Consider the following 27,908-nt stretch of genomic DNA (forward strand, 5'->3'; position numbering starts at 1 on the left):
CAAATAATAATCACATTTTTTAATATTATTTTTAAAAATCATATTTTCTTACTATTAACACTAAAATAACCAGTCAATATTGATAATTTGCACTACTATTAATAAGTACCATCATAAATAATTTCTATTAATCCCTTAATATTAGTAATAATCATCACCATACCAAACACTGGCATATCTCTTTCAAACCTTTCAAATATTCTTTCTCACAAGGTCTTATAGTAAGATTTTTATAATAAATTATGATGTCACACAAACATAATACTTAGGTAAGCATACTGCAGGCTAGTGAACTCTACTATAAAGGTTAAGTGATCACCAAAACAGAGGTAGAAGCCAGCCTCTAAACTCCTACTCTTACCTACCTATTTACTTATTAGTAGTCTAAGACTTTTCTTTCTTTTTTTTTTGTCTTTTTGTTATTTCTTGGGCTGCTCCCACGGCATATGGAGGTTCCCAGGGTAGAGGTCTAATCGGTGCTGTAGCCACCGGCCTATGCCAGAGCCACAGCAGCGCAGGATCCAAGCCGCGTCTGCGACCTACACCATAGCTCACGGCAACGCCGGATCCTTAACCCACTGAGCAAGGCCAGGAATCCAACCCGCAACCTCATGGTTCCTAGTCGGATTCATTAACCACTGCGCCACGATGGGAACTCCAAGACTTTTCTTTAGTTTCAACTCCCCCATGAATTTGAGCCAATGATTGCATGACTACAATGGTTACATATACCTTCTTTCTATAAGGTAAGAAAGGACCAACACACAAGAAATATGAATACATTTCCTGCAGTCATACCAACTTAATGAAAGAAATAGAAAACACTTCTCCAGCAATAGGTCAACAACCATAACTTATCTAAATGAATCTACGCCAAGCAGTTACTCAAAATTAGAAAATTTGCTTTTGCAAAATATTCAGTCCTCTTTTTTTTAAGCTGCTTTACCTTGTAGCTAAAAGCCAGAGAAATGATATGATATGGTCACTTCATAAGAAACAGCGAGGAAAAGAACATTATCTCCTGGAGTTCCCCTTGTGGCTCAGCAGTAATGAACTTGACTAGTATCCATGAAGACCTGGGTTCGATTCCTGGCCCCACTCAGTGGGTTAAGGATCCAGTGTTGCCGTGAGCTGTGGTGAAGACTGAAGACATGGCTTGGATCTGGCATTGCTGTGGCTGTGACATAGGCATTGCTGTGGCTGTGGCATAGGCTGGCAGCTGTGGCTCTGATTCAACCCCTAGCCTGGGAACTTCCACACGCTGCAGGTGCAGCCCTAAAAAGAAAAAAACAAAACAAAACAAAACACTATCTCCTACTTCTAGTTCTCCTGATACCCTTTTCAAGACTTAAAACACTCCACTTGTAAGTTCTTATTAATTATATTGCCTTTGCTTCTGTATGAATTTGGGTAACTGTATGTAAATGTTTTACCCTACCATTCATCTTGAAGAGCAAAATTATATTACATGTTTTTTCTTTTCTTTCAAAACTTTCTTTCCAAGAAATAATCAACAGAAGTTTAACATACTGACTTAAATTTATAGCACTGCCTCTTAATAAACATCTATTGAATAAATAAATGAAACTGGATGGTCACTCCAGTGCTCCCCAATATTTTCCATGCCATGGCACACATGAAAAATAATGTTTATAAGGATACAGAATCACTCTAGAATTTCAAAGACTAAATGTATTTCCTGAGTATCAATATATATACTGATGTAATACTTATTTTACACCAAATCAGGTATCTGCTTACTGTGTGACTTCTTTAGATAATCTTTAGATATCTCTATATTAACCATTCTAAAGAGACTATCCTTCAAGGTGTCAACAGTGAAAGAAAACATCTGGTAGAGGCAAGATCACTGTAAAAGTGAGGGGAGAAATAAAGTAGGAAGCAAGTTGAAAGGATTCACATTATTCATACACCCTGAGACAAAGGTACTTTATTATGGATCCACTTGTAGAATCAGACCAGAAGAGGTCTAGTCAGATGGAAAATTTTGGTAAAATACCAGCAGTAGTTTACTTGACAAAAAGGAAGGAGCACAACAAGTTGGGGACACAAAGGTATTCCAAATATATTAACTTCATATCTCAAAGAGACCTATTTATCCACTTTCACCACCAAATTTTTTCCTATAGGAACACACTTCCTATGAAAGAGATGAATGGTTTCCTCACCATACTTGAAAAGAAACACAAGCACCGATACTAAGATATAGAAGATAATAAAAATGTCATATCTAGTTGGTGAGGAAATCCTTCCCTTCACAGGAAATGCATTCTAGAGATTCTATCCAATAGAAAAAAATTACAGATGCCTATGCTGAATATATAGTTAGTTTTAAAAGGGAAGAAAAGTTCTATTAATAATGTCTGACAGCTTTTTTTTTTTTTTTGGCCACACCTGTGGCACATGGAAATTCCCGGGCCAAGCATCAAATCCAAGCCATAGCTGCAAGCTACATCACAGCTGCAGAAACGCCAGCCACTGCACTGGGCCAGAGATTGAACCTATACTGCCCCAGAGACAATGCCAGGTCCTTAACCCACTGTACCACAGTGGGAACTCCTCTGATAGCTTTCTTATTACATTCTAAGAACCGTGCAGATAGGAAAAATTACTATTTACCCTCTTATTTCGGTATCTTGATCAGTACCATATATAGTAAGAACCAGTATTTTTTTGATTTTTTAAATGACTAAACAAAAATAGGATCAAATTTCAAGAAGTTAAAAAGAGATTAATGCCTATTATATTGGCACATTTATTCTGAATTAATTTGACCATCATAAAAGAGATATTAAAATTAAGGGATATGCATCTTGGAATAGGCTGAAAGAGTTAACGAAAGCGTTACAAATTAGCAAATCCACCAAAAATAAAAATACCAGCATAACATTACATGTAGATTCTCCTTCAGGGTATGCTTTCATTAAAGAAACATTTGAATCATTAAATATACATCAACTGAAAGTAAGGAGAAAAAAGAAAAAAAAACTGAGAAAATAAAGATAGAAAAGAGAAGCAACCTGTAATTTAAAACTTGGATAGAAATCATCCACAAAGAAAGAATGATCTACAATTTCAATGTTAAGCTCTACCCCCTTGCTCTTCCATTATTTTCTTGCTTTACCTGAGAGGAATCAGCTTGGGCTAATTCCGTAGTGACTTTCAGTGTCTGGCGGAGATTTCGTCCTTTATCTTCAACAAGAAGGTAAGCCAGCAGAAGGAAAACATGCACCGGGATCACTGTGGTAATAGGAAGCAAGGACTCCACCGAAGCCAACCAGTCACTTGCTGCAGACTCTTCTCTCATTACTTCAAGGATCCTCCAGGCTGTAAATACTGAACCATACATGCCAGTTATGGGGAATGCAAGTTTGTAGGAACGCTGAAAAATAAACATAAAAAGGGGCATAAGTAAATGAGCTCAGTCTATTTGTCAGAAATACATTTCTAGACATTCATTTATTTCTTATATTTCATTGTAAGAAAAGAATCCTTATAACAAAATGGATACGGAATTTTCAATTCCTGCCCCAATCTCTCTGCATGTATTTGAGCTAACAGGATAACCCCAAGAGAAAATAGATGTTAGACATCTAGAACAGTTTATTTCAAATTTTCCTCATGTTTACCATTTGCTCCCGGTTAAGGCAAGAAAAAAAAAAATGGATCAATATACAAAATCCAGAGGCAACAGAATTTGGAAAAAGCCATTACCAGTTAAGAGGTATTCACCAGTGAGAGGGGAGATAGGAAAGAAAACATTGTATTTGCCTAGCTCTAGGACGTGGTAAGAGGCAACCCTGGGCAGATGGCAGACTTGGACTGAGGACAATTCACTTTTGTAACAGACAACATGTTGACAGAAACGGAGCTGGTTCAGCTGAGCCTGGAAATTCATCAGTAATTGTGAATAGGAGTTCTGCTGTGACACAATGGCTTAAAAAAACCAACTAGTATCCGTGAGGATGAGAGTTCAATCTCTAGCCTCGCTCAGTGGGTTAGGGATCTGGCGTAGGTCACAGATATGGCTTGGATCCCACACTGCTGTGCCTGTGGCATAGACTGCCGGCTGCAGCTCTGATGAGAACCCCAGCCTGGGAACTTCCATATGCCTTGGATGCAGGCCTAAAAAGACAAATAATAATAATAATTATGAATAACTCCTGCATATGAGATAGCCTGACATTTCTAAACTGAAATGATACCTGAAGAAGTTATGGTTAGGTCAGTCTGAGCAATGACTCCTCACAGAAGTCAAGTGGTGCAGTCAGAGTCAGAGAATGGATAGAACTCTGCCAAGGCAAGTCATGTGCCCCCGAGAAGACAGAGACATTAAAACAGAATTAGATATTGCTGGCTCAAAAGGTAATTTGATTAATTTAGAGTGTGATGAGACAAATTAGAAATCTCTAGATTACAACTGTCCTGTTATTACAGACTAACTTATATGAATAAGGATAATTATTGAAATGATGGGAAGTAGAAGTCAAGCTTTATAAAAAATTTTAATAATAGCTTTACTGATATATAATCACATATAAAATCCATTCATTTAAAGTTTATAACTCAGTGGATTTTAGTAATTCATAGATTTGTGTAACTACTGTCACTAGCTAATTTTAGAACATTTTTCTTCACCCCAAAAGGAAACCTCATACCTATTAACAGTCTTCTTCATTCCCTCTGACCTCCAGGCCCTAGAAACCATTAATCTACCTCCTGCTTCTATTCAGACCATTTCATGTAAGAGGAACCATAATACGCATTGTCTTTTGTGAGTGGCTTCTTTTAGCATGTTCTCAAGGTTCATCCATGCTGTGGCTTATTTCAATACTTCATTTCTTTTCATTGTCATATAATATTCCACTGTATGGAAATAACATATTTTGCTTATCCATTCATCAAATAGTGAACACTGTGGTTGTTTCCACTTTTTGGCTATTATAAATAATGCTGCTATGAATACTGCAATAAAAGATTTTTTGAGAGGACACAGATTTTTTTTGCTTCTATGCTTAAGGATGAAGACAACATTTACTTGAAAGTAAATGCCACTATAAAAAACATATGAGGAAGCTCTATTTTTATGACATGGAAAGATCTCACACATGAAAATATGAGATACAAATAGTATGACTGAAATGCTACCAATTAATTTTTAAAGGGGGGCAGAGACTATATATTTGTATTTTCATATATATACATGTATATATATGCACAAAGTATTTAGACAAATACATAAGAAATTAATAACAGCTAATATTCATTTTCTATTTAAGAGTATGGAAAACAGACAACCAGAATCAAAGATGAGAAGGAGACTTCTCATTTTATACCATTTATAACTCTTGAACAATTTTAATGTATTACTAAATTTTTTAAATTAAATAAAACCTAAGTTCATTATACTGTCTCTCTCAAAAAATTTTCCTCAAGATGAAATTCATTAAAGACTAGAGTCAAGTTTTTAACCTAATGACAAACAGCACTGGACTTGATGCTTAAAAGACCAGGACTTTAGCAGAGCCATGCCGGCTATTAGCTGTTACGCAATCTCTCTGAGCCTTGGAATAATGCCTAACTTTCTGCCAAAATCACTGAGGTAGATAATAAAGACAGTATCTATAAAGCACCTAACACAGTGCCTAAAGTTGCAAAATACAGGAAAATATTATCTCTGTCAAATTTAGGAGAGAAAAATAAAATTTCTGTATATGATTATTAAAGAAAATAACTGGAAATCATCATGAACAATAAATAAACTGAGTCAAAGCAGCAGTATTACAGAGACATGTAAGAGCAAACACACTGAAACAGAAAAGAAATCCTACTTTGCTTAAAGTATTAGTCAAGGTTCAGGCTCTGTTTGTTCTTGTTGCCTGAGGTTAGAGCTGCAGGAGAAAGGTGCAATGTTGAATAAGATACAAGAGAACAGTCTTTCTGTCCCACTGAGTGACAGCTGCCAATGGCACAGTCGTAGGGCAAGGGTACAACCAAGGGTTTTCTCGCAGAGTGAGCTACCAAATCCTGGCTCCACAGCCTAGGGGAGGACCTATGAAAGTGCTAGTAGGCCCTGAGCTTTAGAGGAGAAAGTGGGTGTTTAAAAATAAGAGAGGCCTGTGTTAGGTAAATGATATCTCAATAAAAACCAAAATTAAAAAAACATAGAAAAATAATGTTTAAATGAATATTAAATGGTTGTGAAACATCTTTTGCAGATGAAAATGGTTAAGAATATTTACTTATTTTTTGACTGTGCCTACAGCATGTGGAAGTTCCCAGGCCAGGTATCAAAACCCACACCACAGCAGTGACAGTGCCAGATCCTTAACCCACAGGGCCACCAGGAAACTCCAAGAATCTCTATTTTTAAAAAAACTTTAATAGGAGTTCCTGTCGTGGCACAGCAGAATTGAATCCAACTAGGAACCATGAGGTTGTGGGTTCGATTCCTGGCCTCACTCAGGGTTAAGGATCCAGCACTGCTGTGAGCTGTGGTGCAAGTCACAGATGCAGCTCAGATCTGGTGTTGCCATGGCTGTGGCATAGGCCAGCAGCTGTAGCTCCGATTAGACCCCTAGCCTGGGAACCTCCAAATGCCGCAAGTGTGACCCTGAAAAGCAAAAAAAAAAAAACTTTAATAAAAATGTTCAGGTACACTAATATTAATAATAAGACATCTGCTAGTAAGTCTTTGTCTAAAGAGGTCTGAAAAGGAAATATGAATGTAGGTGAACAATGTAGATTTCCCTTTGGTGTTTTAATGAATTTTATATTTAGAGTTGTAAAACACTTAATACAACTTAATTTTAGAACATTTCCATCCCAAACCCCCAGTAAATCCCTCCCAGCCCAACCTGTCTCCTTTAGTAATTATAACTTTTTCAAAGTCTGTGAATCTGTTCCTATTCTGCAAATAAGTTCATTGTATACTTTTTATGGGTTCTACATATAAGTGATAGCATATGATGTTTGTGCTTCACTGTTTGAATAATTTAGTATAATTTCTAGGTCCATTCATGATCCTGCAAATGCCATTACTTCATTCCTTTTCATGGCTGAGTAATATTCCATTGTGAATATATACCAAAACTTCTATATCCACGCCTCTGTCGATGGACATTTAGGTTGCTTCCACGTCTTGGCTATTGTACATATAATGCTGCAATGAACATTGTGGCACATGCATCCTTTTGAGTTATAGTTTTCTCTGGATAGATGCCCAGGAGTGGCGTTGCTGGACAATATGTTAATTCTATTTTCAGTTTTTTCAGGAATCTCCATACTGCTTTCCACAGTGGTTGTACCAATTTACATTCCCACCAACAGTGTAATAGGATTCCCTTTTCTCCATACCCTCCACAGCATTTATTGTTTGTAGACTTTTTGATGATGGCCATTCTGGCTGGTGTACTAGTTTTGATTTGCATTTTTCTATTAGTAATGTTGAACATTTATTCATGTGTTTTTGGCCATCTGTGTATCTTCTTAGGAGAACTGTCTGTTTGGATCTTTGGCCCACTTTCTGATGGGGTTGTTTTTATTGGTACTGAGCTGCAGGAGGTGTTTATGTATTTTGGAGACTAATCCCTTGTCAGTTGCTTAATTTGCAAATATTTTCTCCCATTCTGTGGGTTGTGTTTTCGTTTTGTTTGGGGTTTCCATTGATATGCAAAAATTCTTGAAATAAATTAGGTCCCATTTGTTTATTTTTCTTTTTATTTTCATTACTCTAGGAGGTGGATCTGAGAAGATACTGCTTTGGTTTATGTCAGAAAGTGTTCAGCCTAAGTTTTCCTCTAAGACTTTCATAATGTCCTATATTTAGGGATTAATCCATTTTGAGTTTATTTTATGCATGGTGTTAGGGAATGTTCTAATTTCATTTTTTACATGTACCTGTACAGTTTTCTCAGCACCACTTATTGAACAGGCTGTCTTCTCTCCATTGTATCTTCTTGTCTCCTTTTTCCTATATTAATTGACCACAGGTGCATGGGTTTAATTCTGGGCTTTCTATCTTCTTCCACCGATCTATATTTTTCTTTTTGTGCCAGTACCATACTGTTTTGATGACTGCAGCTTTGTAGTATAATCTGAAGTCAGTACACCTGATTCCTCCAACTCCATTTTTCTTTCTCAGGATGGCTTTAGCTATTCTGGTCTTTTGTACTTCCAAACAAACTTTAAAATATTTTGCTCTAGTTCTGTGAAAAATGCCATTGGTAATTTGACAGGGATTGCACTGAATCTGTAGATTGCCCTGGGCAGTATACTCATTTTGGTAATAATGATTCTTCCAATTCAAGAGTATGTATATCTTCCCATCTGTTTGTGTCATGTTTGATTTCTTTCATCAGCATCTTATAGTTTTCAGAGTACAGGTCTTTTGTCTCTTTAGGTAGGTTTATTCCTAGGTATTTTTTATGTGATGGTAAAAGGGATAGTCTTCCTAAATTCTTTATCTGATCTTTCATTGTTAGTATACAAAAATGGAGTTGATTGCTGTGTATTAATTTTGTATCCTGCAACTTTACCAAATTCATTGATGAGCTCTAACAGTTTTCTAGTAGCATCTTTAGGATTTTCTAGGTATAGTATCATGTCATCTGCAAATGGTGATAGTTTTATTTCTGCCTTTCCAATTTGGATTCCTTATTTCTTTTTCTTTTCTGATTGCCATGGTTAGGACTTCCAAAACTATTTTGAAGAATCATGGTGAGAGCAGACATCCTTGTCTTGTTCCTGATCTTAGTCGCAATTCTATCAATTTTTCACCATTGAAAATGATATCAGCAATGGGGTTGTCATATATGGCCTTTATTATATTGAGGAAGGTTCCCTCTATGCCCACTGTCAGGATGTTTTTATCAGATATGGATGTTGGATTTGTCAAAAGCCTTTTCTGCATCTATGGAGAGGATCATATGGTTTTTATTCTTCAGTTTGTTAATGTGATATATCATACTGATTGATTTGCAGATACTGAAAAATCCTTGCATTCCTAGGATAAATCCCACTTGATCATAGTGTACAATCCTTTTAATGTATTGCTGGATTTGGGTTGCTATAATTTGTTGAGGATTTTTGCATCTATGTTCATCAATGATATTTGCCTATAATTTTCTTCAGTTGTGGTATCTTTGTCTGGTTTTGGTATCAGAGTGATGGTGGCCTCATAGAATGAGTTTGGGAGTGTTCCTTACTCTGCAATTTTTTGGAATAGTTTCAGAAGTATAGGTGTTAACACTTTTTTTTTAATTTTATGATTTTTATCTTTTCCATTATAGTTGATTTACAGTGTTCTGTCAATTTCTACATTACAGCAAAGTGACCCAATCATTTATATGTATATATAAATTTATATATATATATACACATACATACACACATATATACATATATACATACATACATACATATATTTTTTCTTTCTCTCACATTTCTCACACCTCCGTCATGTTCCATAACAAGTGATTGGATATGGTTCCCTGTACTATACAGCAGGATCTCATTGCTTATCCAATTCAAACGCAATAGTCTGCATCTATAAAGTTCATGGTAATTTACTTAAGCTTGAATAAAGTACTTTATCCAAAAATACCAATAAATAAATGTATGCTGGACACATTATCTCTAGATATTTCTGTTGACCAAAACAGTTCTATAGAGGTGAATCTTGCCCTACTACATATTTGAAGGAATTTAGCTGTAAGTCTCTTTCCCACTTTATTTCACCCATCCACTCTTACTCCCCTCCAAAAGAGTCTGATTTTGTCTCACTGGCTGTGCCAGCTATCAGTTTATTACCTTTCAGTTCCAAATATACCCTTCTTTTTCTGGCTTTTTCATACCACATCTGTTCCTTGTCAAGATTTCTCCTTTGCTCTCTGGATAAATGTTAGGTCTTGTTAATAGAAGGTGCAGAAAAGCTTATGCAAGGCGTAGTGGAGAAAGGGGCTTTTCTTCAGGTTCCCATATGCTTTTTATATTTCTCCTACCATGATTGCCAGAGGCATGGAGGAGACCCAGCAGATGGCGTCCTGCGGACCAGCTCTGGCCAGCACCCCAGTGCACTTCACAAGCTAGCAGGCATTGCTGCAATCTTTCCAACAAGGTGTGTGATCTCAGCCTTGAGTGGGTAAATTCATTTAGTTCCTTCCTTGGACATTCTCCCTCAGCCCCAGAAGTAGTAGCTGCTCCCTACATTTATTATTGCAATATTCCCTAGAGCCTCTTTACAACTTTCAGTAATTAAATACCTTTTACTGCTTAATAATGCTTTGTATTAAGTTTTTCTTTGTTCAAATTATCAGTGTGGTTTCTCTCTTCTAACTACAATCACATACTGATGCCCTCTCCCCCCACTGCCCAACTCATTCTCTGGGGTCAGGGCAGTAAGATTTTAAGCAGTTTAGAATTTACAACTAAATTTTTTCACCTAGGAGAACACAAATAGATGGTTTTATTATATCACATTTAATAGCCTAATTGAAAGGGATCCTGTTTTTCATATACCACTAAAAATAAATAAATGCTTATGGATCGTGTTAATCTTGTAAAGACATGACTACCTGGTTTGATATCTTTCTTTTTTCATTCTTAGAAATTGGGGGAAGTTAAAATGTGTTTTACTTCATGTACCAACACTTCAGAAATAGATAAGTAATACAGAACTGCATGGTACAGTATATTTACCCTTGGTTTCATTTATCAGAAATGTACTTCTGAAGAAACGCTCTAGTTCTAAACCAAACACTCTTAAGGCAGAGTCACCAATTTAAAAAGAAATAAATACATTAACAACAAAAATCTGTGATTTTAAACAAAGTCTTTCTGTAATAAATTGAGATGGTAAAATGTTTTCCATATTCACATCAGAATCACACTTTCCTCACTAAAAAAAAAAATCTCCAGAATATCTGCTACATGATAAACAATAGATCAGGTGTGAAGGATGCAAAGAGAAGTAAGTTAGGATGTTACCTGTTTTGTTTTGTTTTTTAAGTATGTGGAAAAGAGTATTCGGTTTAACAACTGGCTAAAGTATTCTTAATTCTCTTGTCTATAATGAGCTGAAAAAAATAATGCAGAAACACCTGAGGTGGAAAAAATACTAAAAGTTCAACAGTTGTTGCAATTTAAATATTAACATGCTCAGAATTGAAGTTTGGGAGTTAGTAGATGTAAACTATTACATTGAGAATGGATAAACAACAAGGTCCTACTATATAGCACAGAGAACTATATCCAATCTCCTGGGATAGACCATGATGGAAAAGATTATTAAAAAGAATGTATATATATGTATAACTGAGTCACTTTCCTGTACGGCAGAAATTGGCACAACATTGTAAATCAACTACACTTTAATACAGAGTTACCTTGTGGTGCAGCGGGTTAAGGACACAGCATCGTCACTTCAGCAGCTCAGGTAGCTGCTATGGTGCAGATTCGAACCCTAGCTAGGGAACTTCCACTTTTTTGGTGTAGCCAAAAAAAGACCAAAAAAAAAAGCTATACTTTAATTTTTAAAAATATTAGAAAATAAAGGCAGAAGTTCCTGTTGTGGCTCAGTGGAAATGAATCTGATTAGTATCCAGGAGGATGCAGGTTCAATCCCTGGCTTCGCTCAGTGGGTTAAGGATTCGGCCTTGCCGTGAGCTATGATGTAGGTTGCAGATGTGGCTCGGATCTGGCATTGCTGTAGCTATGGTGTAGGCCAGCAGCCTCAGCTCCAATTTGGCTCCTAGCCTGAGAACCTCCATATGCCTTGGGTGCAGCCCTAAAAAGATAAGAAAGAAAGCAAATGAAGGCAAAGTGTGAAAAGGGCCAAGATTCCTTCCCTCAGTGAGCTCCCAGTATGCTTGGAGATACAAATAAGGTAATCCCCTAAATTAAGACACAATTGAGGAGTTCCTGTCGTGGCTCAGTGGTTAACGAATCCGACTAGGAACGATGAGGTTGCGGGTTCGGTCCCTGCCCTTGCTCAGTGGGTTAACGATCTGGCGTTGCCGTGAGCTATGGTATAGGCTGCAGATGCGGCTCAGATCCTGCGTTGCTGTGGCTCTGGCATAAGCTGGCGGCTACAGCTCCGATTAGACCCCTAGCCTGGGAACCTCCATATGCCATGGGAGCGGCCCAAGAAATGGACAAAAAAAAGACACAATTGAGTAATGCTAAAAGTGCTTGGAAAGCAAAGGAGAGTTAGTAATGAATTCTGACTCAAGGAGGCTAAGAATATTTGGCTTGATCTTAAAGAATGAGGGGGATAGGCAAAGGAGACAAAAGAGCATTATGTGCAAAAGCAAAGATTCAGGAAGAGACTTGAAGAGTTTGGGGCAGGTTAAATTTATAGGTATGTTTGGAATATAGAGTCCAGACAGGTGCAGAAGAAAAGCCAACAGTAAACTGGCTTAACATTTTTAAAAGGCTGACCATATATCCATTTAAAGCCTCCAAAAAGCACACAATATTATCAGGAAGACATTTATACCCTAATAGTATTCCTGTCTCCTCCCTCTTCACCAGCTGCTGAAGAGAAAATCCAGCTAGTAGTGCTGATGAATAAGATTCACACACACCTAAGCAAACAGTAAGCTGAGTATTCACACATCAGATTGAGGGTGTCCTCAGTAAATACTACTTACAATTTAAAAGAACAGAACTCTCAGACATACTGCCCTGTTCCCCACCCCCTTTCAGAATCCAATTATTATTCTACTTTGGCAAACCAAGAGGGAAGGTAAAGGGCTATTAGATAAACTTCTGGCCATAGTTTGTAGTCCCATCAGAGCAGATGCAACAACTTCCTTCTCTTAATGCAAATCAATTACCTATTTCAAGTTTAAACGTTTTACTCAATTAGGATATAGGAAGTTGTGGCATACATTCGGTTTGCCTACTGGCTAGCTTCTGTTTGCTCAAACAAGGAACATAACAAGGAATTCCTAACAATGCCTGGATTTTTGCTGCTAGAACATTTAACAATACACTACCAGAGGTATCTCTGCTTTTGAAGATAAAATAACAGTGGTTCTCGCTTGCATTTGTGGAATGCCTCTCTCTGCGGAGACGTAATATGCTTCACCAGTTTTATCTTCTTTAATTCCCATTCAATCCCCATAAAAGTCATAGCTGCGAAATAATACTACATTTTACAAAAGGTAAACCTCAAATACTGAAAAAGTCTGACGAATGTAGGCCTAGAGCCCAGCCACTAATCGGACACTGACAATTCTTTAACATTATTCTAACAGAAACAGTGAGATGGACAAAGCAGAATGGGCTAAGCCTAGCAGGCAGGAATAGGAATAGAGTATGACAGTCCAAATGAAGGTAGCAGAGTAGGGGGAAACACAAGGGACATCAAGAGCCATATACCAGGGAACATGGCATCAGGTGCCATGTTCAAAAATGAAGTCTTATGGAGTTCCCGCTGTGGCACAGTGGAAATGCATCCAACTAGTATCCATTAGGATGCAGGCCAATCCCTGGCCTTGCTCAGTGGGTCAGGGATCCAGTGTTGCCATGAACTGTTGTGTAGGTCGCAGATGCAGCTCGGATCTAGTGTTGCTGTGGCTGTGGTGTAGGCAGGCAGCTGTAGCTGTGAATCAGCCCCTAGCCTGAGAATTTCCATAAGCCATAGGTTCGGCCTTAAAAAAGGGGGAAAAAAATGAAGTCTTACTTCTCACAGATTCCAGAACTTCTAGGCCACTGAGATTTCCCACTGTGGACTGCTGCAGGTCTAAAAATACCGTGCCCTTAATAACAATATGATGAGAAGCAAAGGGTTCCATGGTCAGATTATGTTGGAGAAGCACTCAGTTAAACAGAACTCGTTCCTTTTCTGCAAGATTCCTCAAGACCTCTAACTACTAATATACCCTGGAAACTCAATAAGCAAAAGCGATTATACGGTATTTCTAAAACTTATGTCACAGCAGAAGAATATACTCTCACATCCAGAAGAATATACTAACATCTACACCACTGCCTAACAGATGGTAAAATTCAGTGACATAGCTTAAGCCCAAAAAAGATATGTCATCAGAGGGTGAGATTATTGTCAATGACATAAGTCCCACATTAACAATTAACCTTTATTTAAGAGAAACAACAATGAAGTCATTACCTTTTGGTGGTCGTCTCTGTAAGACTCTTGCTGTACTATTTCTAAAAGGTTTAGAGCCAACTGCTGCCTAGAGGGTCCTTCTTCATCCGTGGATATACAGTCTTCCAAGGCAGTAGAAGATAATATCTGCAGAATGGGCATCACGAGCAGCAAAGATGACTTTGGGATTTTCTGACCCTCAGCAGAAGTGAGGAGCTTCAAAGCTAGTCATCAAAACAATAATTCAGAGTTTTTAAAATTAATACTACAGTCAAACAAAATGCTATTTTGTTTTAGAGTCCTATGCAAAAAAAAAGGTTTTCTTACCCTTTTACAATTGGGTCAGACATAACTAAAATGATAAAGTATCCTTTTAGAAATAAAAAGAATATAAAAATTAATTCTTCTCTAAAAAAAGCTGTTCAGTATATATTTGAAAATTTGATGATACTCCTAGAGAGAATACATAGCATTTGTCAAAAAGTAAAATCAACTCGTTTTTAGGTCAATATGAATGTCTTTAAAATTCAATTCAACTTTTGTCCTTGTAGCCTGTCAGATCCTCTGCCCTGAAAAACAGGGCCAAGATACCACAAGGTTCCTGATCTGTGGATAATAAGACCAACACATGTGCTTCTTTGACAAACCCAGCTGAGAACAGTATTAAGAGATGCAGTTGTAAACAGGGTAAAGCAGGGCTGTCCCTCAGGTGTAACTCATAAGAAGCAAGTCACCATAGTCTCCAAGTCCATAAATGGCAGAACAATCCAACTTAGGTTTTGTTTTTTTTTTTTTTTTGGTCTTTTCTGTCTTTTTAGGGCCACACCCACAGCATAGGGAGGTTCCCAGGCTAGGGGTCGAATTGGAGCTGTTGCCGCCGGCCTATGCCAGAGCCACAGCAATGCCATATCCAAGCCGCATCTGCGACCTACACCACAGCTCACAGCAACGCTGGATCCTTAACCCACTGAGCGAGGCCAAGGATCGAACCCTCAACCTCATGGTTCCTAGTCAGATTCATTTCCAGTGTGCCACAACAGGAACTCCCAACTCAGTTTTATAAATGGTTCTTTTTTTAACATAGAAACTCACTCTACAGAACAGAAACACACATATAAGAACCTACTAACATGTACAGTCTACTCTAAAACTATGAACAAGAATATACTTTTTTCGCAGTTGTTGAAATGAATGCTAGTTTACTAAAAGATGCTATTTGTAGGTTTCCGAATGAGATTATTAAAGTATTTTAATACTTTAACACTAATTCCCCCACTATACCAAAAAAAAAATTCTATAAGCCTTAAATCATGTTAATAAATTATCAGTATTATACTTTCAACCACTTGGAAGTTAAACCTAAACATGGTATGAAATACGAACACATATTACTCCAACACTACTAATTATACTTTTTGCCTAAATGTTAGTCTTAACCCATAATTGTTTGAGTTACTGTGAAAATCCATTATCTTTAACAAAACAGGAAATGAATACAATACAAATATTTCTATATTTTATATTATAAACCTTCCAAGCATTTTTATAAATTGCTATTTACAATCAAGATCAGTATTAATAATCAAGAAGCATAACATTTTATTAGTGCTGTGTATTTTTTAAATTCAAAATAATCAATATTTTCTGAAGACTCTTTCCCAATATACTAAACAGCAGTTCTTTACTTTTCAACATGATACATTGGCTCAGTAGTTTTCAATATTGTTTATTCAGTCTACCTAAGGTAACAAATCAGAGACATTGGTTTACAAAAGAAAAGGTCTTCTCTCTAACAAATAATAAAAGAATTGGAGTGTTTGATCTTGCATCATCCTATTTACATGAGCCATGATAAAGATTTAGAAATGTAGTTTCTCTAGGGCCTTGATTTTTTTTTGGTCAAAAAGCAAGTAAAATCCACATACATGATATATCCAGAAAAGACAAATTTAGAGACAGAAAGCTTTACATTAGCACTTTTCTGAGGCTGAGGATTAACTGTAAATGGGCACAAGAAATTTCAGAGAGGGGTTGATGCAAATGTTCTGAAACTTAATTGTGGTGCTGGCTTCAGGACTCTAAATTTGATTTAAAAAGCATGTTACTGTACACTTGAAAATGCTGAAATTTCATGGCAAACAAATTTACCTCAGCAAAGCTGTTTAAAAAAGTAAAACTACAGCTGTCAGAAGTAAGAGCACTGGAAAATTATACCAATAAGAGGATGCCATGCGCACTGCTGTAAGGAAAAAAAAAAAAAAAAATGGCAAAGGCAGTTCAGAAAGGGACTAGGGAAGAGGGTACAAAGAGCAAAGGGCCAATAAGCAAAAACAGGGCAGGAATAAAAGCTCTTAAAAGAGTCAAAGATCCCCTCCATGTGCTAAAGTCATTTCCAAGACAGACTGTAAATGAAATTATGATGAATTAAAATGCCCAGAAGAATGAGCTGCACAATCGGTACTTAGCTCAAGCACTTTTAAAAATGCAAGTGGGAACACATCAATATCTCAAGGCATCAAAACATATATATCACAATTTAGACATGGATTATACTGGACTAAATAAAGCAAAGCGGCATTAACATAAAAGCTACATTTTAAAGGAATGGACTTGTTGGCCAATCTGCCAGATCTGGCAACTTTATTTTTTTTTTTTTTAACACAAGGACCTTTTATTTTTTTTATATATTCCTTATCACGTTATTCTTAAACAGAACATTTTTTTGTGCCTCCCTTTAGCCCCATTCCTCACTTTTTTAAAAATAAATATTACTGCACAGTCAGAAGAATGTTATCTTTCATTTGTTCCAAGTTGGTTAATAGAATAATCATAAATTAAGTCTTGTTCAATGTGTCACCAGTTTTGAAGGTGACAGAGGTTTACAGAGTTTGAAAGGTATACAGATGTCTAAAAACAAATACAAAGCCTAAACATTTATTTTGCCTCAAGGGTTTTATGCTGCTGAATCTCAGTTTACTGTATAACTGTGAATGAGCTGACATGGCACTTCAAAATATTTACCAATGTCACTGCTATAAAATTTAGATGATAATGTCCTAATGAACAACTGAGATACTTGGTAAATTATGGTATATAGAACCTTGTACAAAACACCTTTTTAGATAGGAAAAAGAAAGGTCTATTTGACAATGGCTAAACAGAAAACTTCCAGAATGGAAACTCGAAGTATACAGAACTTTAAAGCATAGCATTATATAAAATTCAAATGACTCCTACCAACACCTGTGTTATATTTACACTTCATGCCTATGAGTGTATTTTTTTTTTTTTTTTTTACCTAGACTTAAGATTGGCTTCTGTTGACTTGCTGGAGTCTGTAGAAGTAGTAAAGCTATCCCAATTATGACTGGTTCAACAGGAAAATCCTAAAAGAAAAGGGAAAAAAAGTAAAGAATTGAAAAAGTTCCCATAGCCATGGCTTTGTAGCATGTATCCAGGAAGAGTATATTTAACATGAAATATTATAAACCTATAATACGAAATTATTTAGAGTAAGCCTGATCCATTAAAGAAAGAAGTGTTGAATGCCACAGCAGTCACATATAAATTCAATATGTTATCATATCTGGCCCAAAAGCAATAAACTATAAACCAAATTAATTTAGAGGGAAATCTTGTAATTTTCAAAAGAGTCGATCTTTGCAAACCCCTAAAAACCACCTGAAATACTCAATATTTCATTTCTGGAAAGTAGCTCAATTGTCTACCTACCTAATAAAGACATGATTCATCTATACAGCCTACATAATAAATTACACTTAAAAGATTTTAATAAATCATGTTATGACAATAAAAGAAACATTAGTGCCAGAGAAAGAGATTATTTTTAAATTACAGTAATTTATTAAGTATATTTAAATGTGGCAAAGCAATAACCATAGAAACTTAAAGCCATTAATTTCACCAAGTACATAAATGAAATGAAAAACAATAAAGGAGATGTACATTAAGTTCTAATAAGTTCTAATTTTATAATGCCAAGTGGCATAAAAAATTATTTGAGGTTTCCAAATAAACATTAACATATTGTAGAACTAAAGAAGAAAGTTTCAGCACACTTCATTCTGAAATTTTCAGAAGTGCTTGCAGATCAGAAATACCTATGACTCATGAGGATAGGCAAAAAATAAAAATAAAAAAGGAAATGTGAAGTAGAGCCACATGTTAAAGAAACACTTGAGAGAAAGTAACTTATTCTAACACACTCAGAAGTTATCATCTTGGAGATGCTATCAACTCTGGCACAAATTAATGAATATATATCTCCATCTTAGTTATAGCAACTGAAAAGTGAAATTAAACTGCAAAATCTTCCATTGTGCTCATTTATGGACTTTGAAAAACTCACAGAAGAAGAAAATTAATGTGTGGATTTTTTTTTAACAGAATATATTCCACTTCATGTCTTGGGGGCCTATATTTATTAATTGTTTTGAAAAATAGTTGAAATAATGAAGCAACTGTTATCTATTTGAGAATAACAAATGCATTTTGAAACCACTACGCTTACAGTATACACCATCACATCATCGTTGCTATTATCTTTTCCTCAATTTCATTTAAATTCTGCATGTTCATTTTAAAAAATAACCAAACAAAATTCAGCAAAGTCATTTAAATTTCAAATTTACTAGCTACCTTGAGGATCAGACACAAATGAAAGTATTACTTGTACGAATGCTATCACTGGAAAGCCTCTTTCACACAGGCTATCACTGGGGCGAACATCAAGTAGCTTCTCTGGCTTCTAAAAAGGACTAGAAGCATTTTAAAGGAATGGAACTTAAAGGTATGAAGTCAAGTTAAGGCTCAGCAAGTTAAGAACCTGACATAGTGTCCATGAGGCAGCGAGTTTGATCCCTGACCTCAATCAGTGGGTTAAGGATCACAAGCTATGGCATAGGTTGCAGATGCAGCTCAGATACCGCCGTGTGGCGGCTGTGGCATAGGGCAACAGCTGCAGTGCTGATTTGACGCTTAGCCTGGGAATTTCCATATGCCTCAGGTGTGGCAGTAAGAAAAACAAAACAAACAGACAAACAAAAAACAAAACAAAACAAAAGGAAACGTAATGGTAGAGGATTAGACTGGATGATCTTAAATTGATTACAATTCTGAGAGGTTACAAGTTTTTTTGGATGATTGATTTTTTTTTTTGTCTTTTTGCTATTTTCTTGGGCCGCTCCCGCGGCATATGGAGGTTCCCAGGCTAGGGGTTGAATCGGAGCTGCAGCCACCAGCCTACGCCAGAGCCACAGCAACACAGGATCCGAGCCGCGTCTGCAACCTACACCACAGCTCATGGCAACACCGGATCCTTAACCCACTGGGCAAGGGCAGGGACCGAACCCGCAACCTCATGGTTCCTAGTCGGATTCGTTAACCACTGTGCCACGACGGGAACTCCTGGGTGATTGATTTTTAATGGACACCTGAGAACGGTACTATTTAATGAGGTCTTCTAATAAAAGCCTATGTTGGACAACTCAATAGCTTCAAGTACTACAGCTATTGCTACAGTGACTCTTGCTTCCTATCCCAGGCCACTGAGAGATCCCTAAGTACAGGGAAATTAAAGCCCCATAGGCCATGGCTTGACAAACTGGCAATAGAAGCCCTGGGATAAATGCTTCCCCCTTTATTCTGGATTCTCCTGAAAGGTTCTAAGACATTTTCCATGATACTTCTCAACATATTCTGTGATAGCGAGCAACTGGTTGCTTACGGCAGTGGCCAACTTGACAGTACTTGTACTGCCTCTCCCATCTTTAATACTTCACTCTTCTTGTCTCTTTCCCACCTGCTGCCTGAGATCACACCTGCAAATGAACTCCTGTTGCATAAGCCTTTGCCTTTGTGGAAACCTAGGTTCTGCTTTTGCGTTTAGGGAAACTCGGTGTCTACTTTTGGAGGAACCGAGGCTAATTCGGGGCCTATCTGGAGAAAAAAAGTAAAGAAATGCCTTTATACTGGACCATAGATGTCACAGGAGTCTTAACGACAGCCTGCCCTTGAAGTCCACATTTTTTTGTCCTCAATCCAAATGAAAGGTATCACTGAGCATCGCTTATACACCAGGCACTCAGTACATATGCTGGCCCCAAGGATGCTGCTGTGAACAAGAGGATGAAAAAGTATTATGTGTGTGTGTGAAAACAGGTATAAGAAAGGCTACATCAGAGGTATCTGTGGCAGACACAACAAAGATGGCAGCCTAGCTCATACAATCCCCCACTGTCATGTCTTTGCTACTTATCCTGTCCTCTGCTTAGAGCTGAATGATCCAGCTGGGCCAATCAGATCATTTTTTTCTAGGAACCTGAAAACTTATATTGAGACGCACAATAAAGAAAGGTGGATGGCACTGGGTCAACTGACGGCAATGTGTTAGAGAACACAGGTTCCGAGCCTTACCAAAGCTAGGCGGTATAGTGGCTTCACTGTGAGAGCTACCTAGTCTCCGCACAATCAGTATCATCTTCTGTCAAAAGTACATATAGTTCACTTGAAATGGAAATCACCTTAAGTTATGATCATTCAAATAAGGCTAAAAAGAGTTCAACTAAGACCAAATCCACTGAAACTAATATAGTCTAAGAAATACAACCATTTTCAGTGTGCAACAAAACAAATCTGATATAGGTAGAAAAAGAACAAAGGAGGTTAGAAAAACTTATGTAATATTTGAAGTGACTATCTAGCTGATAAATTCAGTGATACAGGAGTACAACTATAGCCTCAAAACAAGATTGATTTATTCCACTTCATTTTATTTCAAATTAAAGTGTATATAGGCCTAAAGGATATATGTTTGCAAATTAATTTTCCCAGGTTCTGTTTTTTTACACCTCGGAAACACTAGGCTAGAGCTGGGGACAGGAAATTTCATACTACAAGTACTTTAACAGTTCCACTTATTTTTACTTCCTTCTAAAATTGTCAAAATATTGGGCAGAAGGAAGACACAATATAAATATGATCTTCTCTCATATACACCATTTCAGTGTTCTAAATGAAAGTATTCTATAATTCTATATTAAAATATTAAAATCAAAAAATACTTTAAAAATTAAGATCTCCCACTGTGGCACAGTGGGTTAATGATCCACTGTTGTCTCTGTGGTGGTGCAGGTTCAATCCTCAGGCCAGGGAGTTCCCGTTGCAGCTCAGTGGTAATGAGCCCAAGTAGTATCCATTAGGACATGGGTTCGATCTCTGGCCCTGCTCAGTGGGTTGATGATCCAGCATTGCCATGAGCTGTGACGCAGGTCACAGATGCAGCTCAGATCTGGCACTGCAGTGGATGTGGTGTAGGCCTGCAGCTGCAGCTCCAAATCAACCCCCAGTCTGGGAACTTCATATGCCTAGGTGTAGCTGTAAAGAAAAGAAGAAAAAAAAAAAATCAAGGGAAAGAATATCTCAAAAAGGAGAATGGTCATCCATCTCTTCTGCTTGTTATACAATCCATCCAGCCAAACTTTCTCAGATTTCTCTTTTTCAGTGTACTCCAAATATTAACAAGTCCCTAGAGTTCCATCCCAAGCCTTGTCACATAGTCCATGGTTAAAACTCCCACGCCAAAGTAGGTGTCTACAAATCTATCCCTTTAGCCTAAACTTCTATTCTGAATTCTAAAAGTATATATCCAACTACCTATGATTCATACATATTTCAAACCAAGCATATCTAAAACTAAATTTATCATCTTCTCTTCAACATCAGCTACCATTTCTCAAAATGAATGGCATCATCCATTCTCCCAAAATAGAAAGCTGAGACTCTCCCAAGGACCTTCTCCTTGACCATGTAATAAACCACAAAGACCTATTGATTTCATGTCCTATATTTCTCTTTTCCTGCTCTCATTTCCCTAATTAGCTCCTTGCTATGGACTCAGATCCCCTCCCTACCTAAATATATATGTTGAAGCCCTAACTACCTATGTGATTATATTTGGAATAAGGAAGTAATTGTTAAGTGAGGTCATAAGGATGGGGCCTTAACCCGAAAGGATTACTGTTTTTAAAAGAAGAAACAAAAGAGAGCTCACACTTGCTTTTTCTCCTCCGTGTAAGGACACAGTGAGATGGCAGCCCTCTACAAACCAGGAAGAGAGCCCTTCCTAGGAATCAAATTTGTCAGCACCTTCATCTTGGACTTCCTAGTCTCCTGAACTGTGAGAAATAAATTTCTGTTGTTTAAGCCACTCAGTCTATTATATTTTGTTATGGCAGTCCTAGAACTCTAAGACACCCTCCTCACTTCCTGCCTTATTAGTGCTACCCTGCTCTAAACCCTCCACCACTCTCCTGCCAGAATGATCTACCACACACAAAAATATGAGGGCACCTATTGCTGAAAGCTCTTCAATAACATGCCACTGCCTAGAAGATAAAATGTATGCTCATCCGTGTGGTATGGAAGACCCTTCATGACAGGCCCAGCCTTATCTTCTACACCTTAATCCTCTGGCAACATTCAACACTTTTTTTCTGAATAGGTCATACCTGCCTGCTCTCTCATGTTTCTGTGTTTGGGCACATGCTGATTCTGCAGCTGGAATGCCTTCCCAGCCTCTGATTTGCACGAAGCAAACTCCTATTCAAACTTACTCAAATCTGAACTCAGGCCTACTTCCCTTAAGTTGTGCTCCCATCATACTTTAAATATATTTTTTTAAATAAAAAAGCATCTACCTTATTGTACTACAATTATTTATTTGGATGTTTATAATCCCTTGAGGTCACGGAATGGCCTTTTCATCTATGTAAAGGCGACCCTTGAATAATACATGGGTTTGAACTGCGTAGATACACTTATACACAGATTTTTTTCCAAGAGATATGTATGTACTACAGTACTTCACAGTCAGTGGCTGGTTGAATCAATGGACACAGAACTCTGGAGATGGAGGGTCAAATGTAAAAGCATACATGTATTTTCAACTGCATAGAGGACTGACAACCCTAACTCCCACACTGTTCAAGAGTCAACTGTATTCTTCTATAGGGTCTGGCAATACTTGTGTTCAACGTGAATAAACAAAAAATGCACAGGAGCAGATCCTTAACTGATGCTCCAGAGAGTATTTAATGACTCAGTTTTATAATAAATGCCAGTAGTAGTAGCACATTAGTATTATGATCTAATAGCATGAAATCAATATGCCTTTCATGTACATAAAAAGAACACACCCAGCCCACTACTCCAGATTCGCTTAAGTAATAACTCACATATCAAAATTTCTTACTATCCTTACCTCCCTCAGAAGCTCAACACTGTGTTCTAAAAGGTGAATTAAAGATGAGCATTCCCCAGTTATGTTTAGGCTGACTTCACAGACACAGAGCAGCTGAAGTGTCAGCTCGGTAAGTTGAATTTTCCAAAAACTGGGATGACGCAAAAGGCTTAAATATACTTCTTCAATAAACAGCATCACTTCTGTTGTCTGTATCAAATCTTTTATCTGTTTGGAAAAAAAGCATTGTATGATATTAAAGTAATACACAAACCAAAGGATAATTTTAGCTTATATAAGACATTTACCAATAAAATATTTTTCCCTAAACCTATAAAGACTTAAAATAGAAGAAATTTATGTAACTCAGAGAGAGTTAAAAAATACAACTCTGCCTTCTCCTTTTCTCACTAACCAAAACACAATTTGCTACTGTTTTTTTCAGTGCTGGCTGGCACAAACTCTTTCCATTTATTTTTCTAACTATTCTGAGTGTAGATTTTTAAAGACAAATTACATGACAGTGCCAACATGTTGAAGGAAATTAATTAAAGTTAGTTTTGAGTTCTCCAAATGAACTCTCCATTCTATAATTACAACATAGTTACCTAGAAGAAAAGGGTTAGCATGTTATTCTAGTGCACGGCTAAACATTTCATCTGCAAGAAATTTGCTCAGACAACCTTACATGAGAGCATCATTTCCACACTTGGCAGATGCAGTGAAAGACCATATTCAAATGGTAGAGTGTCTTCTCAACTGGCTAATGTATTAGATAGGAAGGACTTGGGTGCTCTTGAAAATCCCAATTCAATTCAAACCCAGCTGTTCTGATCAAAATTCTGGAGTTAGTACTAAGGATATGGTCCTGCTCACAGACACACTGGCATTTCCCAGAGATTACAAACAATGAACCATCTGCTTCAATCAGGAGCCTTGTGTCTGTTAAATTCATCAAGAGGAAACCCTACAGTTGACCAGCTGTACCTTTCACCAGTTGTTACCACCATAATAACCCAAAATGACTGTACATTTTACACAGAGAGAAAAATTAATTCCCAACAAACAAGATGAAAAAAATAAGCTATTAAAAGATCAAGGGGGAGGAAACAGCAGAAAATACTAAATTATAAAAAATAAATGTGAAGAGTCCAGTAGTTAAATCATTTTACTCTTTTGCAAATACAAAATGGGAAAGGCAAAAGGCCATCAAGAAAAGAAAGGGATTAAAAATAAAGCACCAAGTTTATTTAATAATATATTTCCCTGAGTGCAGTTGGTTGTACATACTTGAAATTTTCCATAATAAAAAAAAAAAATTTGAAAGACAACCTCAGCAACTTAGCATTAAAGTCTCTCTAATCTTTATATTACCAAAATTCTTAACAAGAATACTTTGGAAGTATGGTTTACATTTATGTAGAAATAGATCATGCACAATGAATAATATATGAGATGACAAGGGTCACAATTAAAAAGAAAGAACTAGTGAGGCCAAAGTCAATAGTTGAAGGCAGGTACGTTCAAAAAAAAAAAAGATATAACTCCATAAATACAATATGGAAGAACAACTGGAATGAGAAGAAAAAGGAGTTTCACTGACTATCATCTCATTGAAAAATGGGTCAATAGTGTGATAGCTATTTCTAAAGAAAAATTTTAATTACTATGATTGTATTGAAATGCTCACTATTGATCAGACCACATCTACAGTACTGCATTAAGCTCTAAGAACATTTCGTAGTAACACATTCTGAACACCAATAAACTAAAGAATCCCTTCAAAAAACAGTGAAAAGTCAAAACCATTTGTGTGGAGAAGTAAAGAAACTGATGAAGGAAAGAGAGGAGGAAGGGAGTAAAGGATAAAAGAGAAGAAAAAGAAAGAGAAGAAACAGCACAAGACAGGCTGCAGATAGGCTTTTTGAAGAGCTTATTTTGTTTTGTTCTGAGAAAGTGGGGACTATTGGGTAACCTTAAGAAAATGCAGGTCAATTAGAAGTACTTGCTAAAAAAATAAAATAAAATAAATAGTTGCCTTGCAAAATAGCATGCTCCTTATCACTAAAATAATTAATCATGGGATATTTGTCTCTTAAAAAGTACAAGAGGGAGTTCATGTTGTGGCTCAGTGGAAACGAATCCGACTAGTATCCATGAGGATGCAGGTTTGATCCCTGGGCTTGATCAGTGGGTCGGGGATTCGGCATTGCTGTGAGCTGTGGTGAAGGTCAGAGATGTGGCTTGGATCCCATGTTGCTGTACTGTGGCGTAGACCAGCAGCTGTAGCTCCAATTAGACCCCTATCCTGGGAACTTCCATATGCCACTAAGTGTGGCCCTAAAAAGAAAAAAAAAAAAAAAAAGGTATAAGAAATACCTATAATCAGTGGGAAAATGGATCACATTGCCACAAAGACCCCTTCCAACTCTCATATTCTTCATTCTAATAAAGCTGATTTGTTATGATTAAATGTCTTTATGTCACTAGTTCCACTCTTTCCAAATGATGGATCGCTTTTTTCTCACCTATCTCAACTATAATAACAAGCCACAGATTCCTAGAAATATCCCACAAAGCTCACTACTGGAAGTATTTAGGCTTGTAAATATAGGTTGAGGAGGATGAAGGCAAACATCTACCAAAGAGCACAGAAGAGAGTAATGCAAACATGGTATAGAAAAATGTACCCAAGTTCAAGATGTTTTGCCTATACATTGCTTTAATGCCCACACAAAACCAAAGCCACAGGAGAATTCACTCTTTTAGGCCTTAATTACAAGAAAGCCTATTTATGAGTTGTAAAAGATTCACTCTAGTCACGTCTTGCAAACACAAACTTAGGTCATTTGTGACCTCAAGGGATCACCTTGAAAAATATTCACAGATTCCCTCCATCAGCTAAGCAGCATGGTGCTCAGATTCTAGGCAAACAATAAACCTAGACGGTAGGAAGGGATAAATAAATCACTAAAATCATGACATGCTGGCAACTGGGGGAAATTTTTTTTTAATCTGCAGTTATTGAGATAGTGGCTCAAATTTCTCTCTCCCCTAAACTCTCTAAGCATTTTATCCATACCTCTCTTAAATATCTTTCATCCATCTACTTTGAATTATAAGAATGTATACACTTGTTTTAGCTCCCTTACCAGACTGTGGGCTTCTCAAAAGCAGGATCCATCAGGGTCACCTCATAAGCTGTAAGGGGACTTGTAAAAATCGGAATCTGGAGTTCCCGTCGTGGCACACTGGTTAACGAATCCGACTAGGAACCATGAGGTTGCGGGTTCAGTCCCTGCCCTTGCTCAGTGGGTTAACAATCGGCGTTGCCGTGAGCTGTGGTGTAGGTCGCAGACGCGGCTTGGATCCCGAGTTGCTGTGGCTCTGGCGTAGGCCGGTGGCTACAGCTCCGATTTGACCCCTATCCTGGGAACCTCCATATGCCACAGGAGCAGCCCAAGAAATAGCAAAAAGACAAAATAAATAAATAAAATTTTAAAAAATAAAAAAATAAAAATCAGAATCTAGCCAGCACTCAGTTGGTCAAGCCCTCCATCCTGAGGGCTGTATTTGCCCAGAGAGACACCTTTTTCCAACTTACACAAAGAGAATTTTGCCCCCTTATAACTTTCTCAGTGTCCAGCACAAGGAGAAACTCAATTTAAAATTATCCCTAAGAAGTCATTCTTAAAGTTTTCATTCCTACTAATTTTAAAATGGACTATGTTGATTTCTATTTCTATAAATGTAGTTAATTTTGTATATATTAAAGTGAAATCTAGATTGGTTTCTTTCATCTCCAAAACCCTGCAGGTATTTCTAGAGCCAGTCTTCCAAGTCACATAGGTTCTATTTATGCACAAAAATAACTGAAGGTGGAGGAAAGGCCTTACCTGCAAACATGGAACCATGTTGCAACACAGTTGAAGTATCTGCTGTTCCAGTATTGATGGTTGTTCTTTGTCACAGAGAACCCGGGGTTGAAGTAAGACTTTGAGCAGAGCTAGTCGGAGCTTAGCATATTCTTGTAACTGGGATGGTTCACAATATAGATACCATAGAAACGGTGCCATTATTTGGATACATGAAACTTCTGACCTGAAAGTCATGTAGTGTATAAGCCATTAAGTTAACAGAGTACCAAGCAGGTAAATGTCAAACATCAACTTAGAGTTCAACATCTCATAAACCATGATACCACATTCAGTGTACCTTTCTTTCATGACTCTTCCATTCCACTATGACCTCCATATGCCGTGGAAGCGGCCCTAGAAAAGCCAAAAAGACAAAAAAAAAAATGCCAGAATGACCTTTGAGATACAAAATTTTGATCATGGCATTAATTTCTTGAAAGAGTTTAGCTTAAGATAAAGTACTTAGTCCAACTCAAAACTATCCATAATTTGGCCTTCACTTATCTTTCTAGTCTCATCTTTTTTTTTTTTTTTGTCTTTTTGCCATTTTCTTCGGCTGCTCCTGCGGCATATGAGGTTCCTAGGCTAGGGGTTGAAT

The 27,908-nt window shown here is 37.1% G+C and overlaps 1 protein-coding gene across 3 annotated transcripts in view; it reads right to left on the reverse strand.

The window, feature by feature from the left end:
* The window catches only part of FOCAD (focadhesin), a 312,911-nt gene that overhangs the window by 210,259 nt on the left and 74,744 nt on the right, over positions 1-27,908 (reverse strand). For all 3 annotated transcript variants that reach the window (XM_047767584.1, XM_047767582.1, XM_047767583.1), the window contains 5 exons: positions 27,290-27,494; positions 23,415-23,621; positions 17,433-17,520; positions 14,156-14,358; positions 3,146-3,403 (listed from right to left, as the gene is read on the reverse strand). In XM_047767584.1, the coding sequence (XP_047623540.1) occupies positions 3,146-3,403; positions 14,156-14,358; positions 17,433-17,520; positions 23,415-23,621; positions 27,290-27,494 (961 nt within the window). The remainder of the gene's footprint in view (positions 1-3,145; positions 3,404-14,155; positions 14,359-17,432; positions 17,521-23,414; positions 23,622-27,289; positions 27,495-27,908) is intronic.

This window comes from Phacochoerus africanus, chromosome 2 (genome assembly GCF_016906955.1).
Source record: "Phacochoerus africanus isolate WHEZ1 chromosome 2, ROS_Pafr_v1, whole genome shotgun sequence".
Lineage (NCBI taxonomy): Eukaryota > Metazoa > Chordata > Mammalia > Artiodactyla > Suidae > Phacochoerus > Phacochoerus africanus.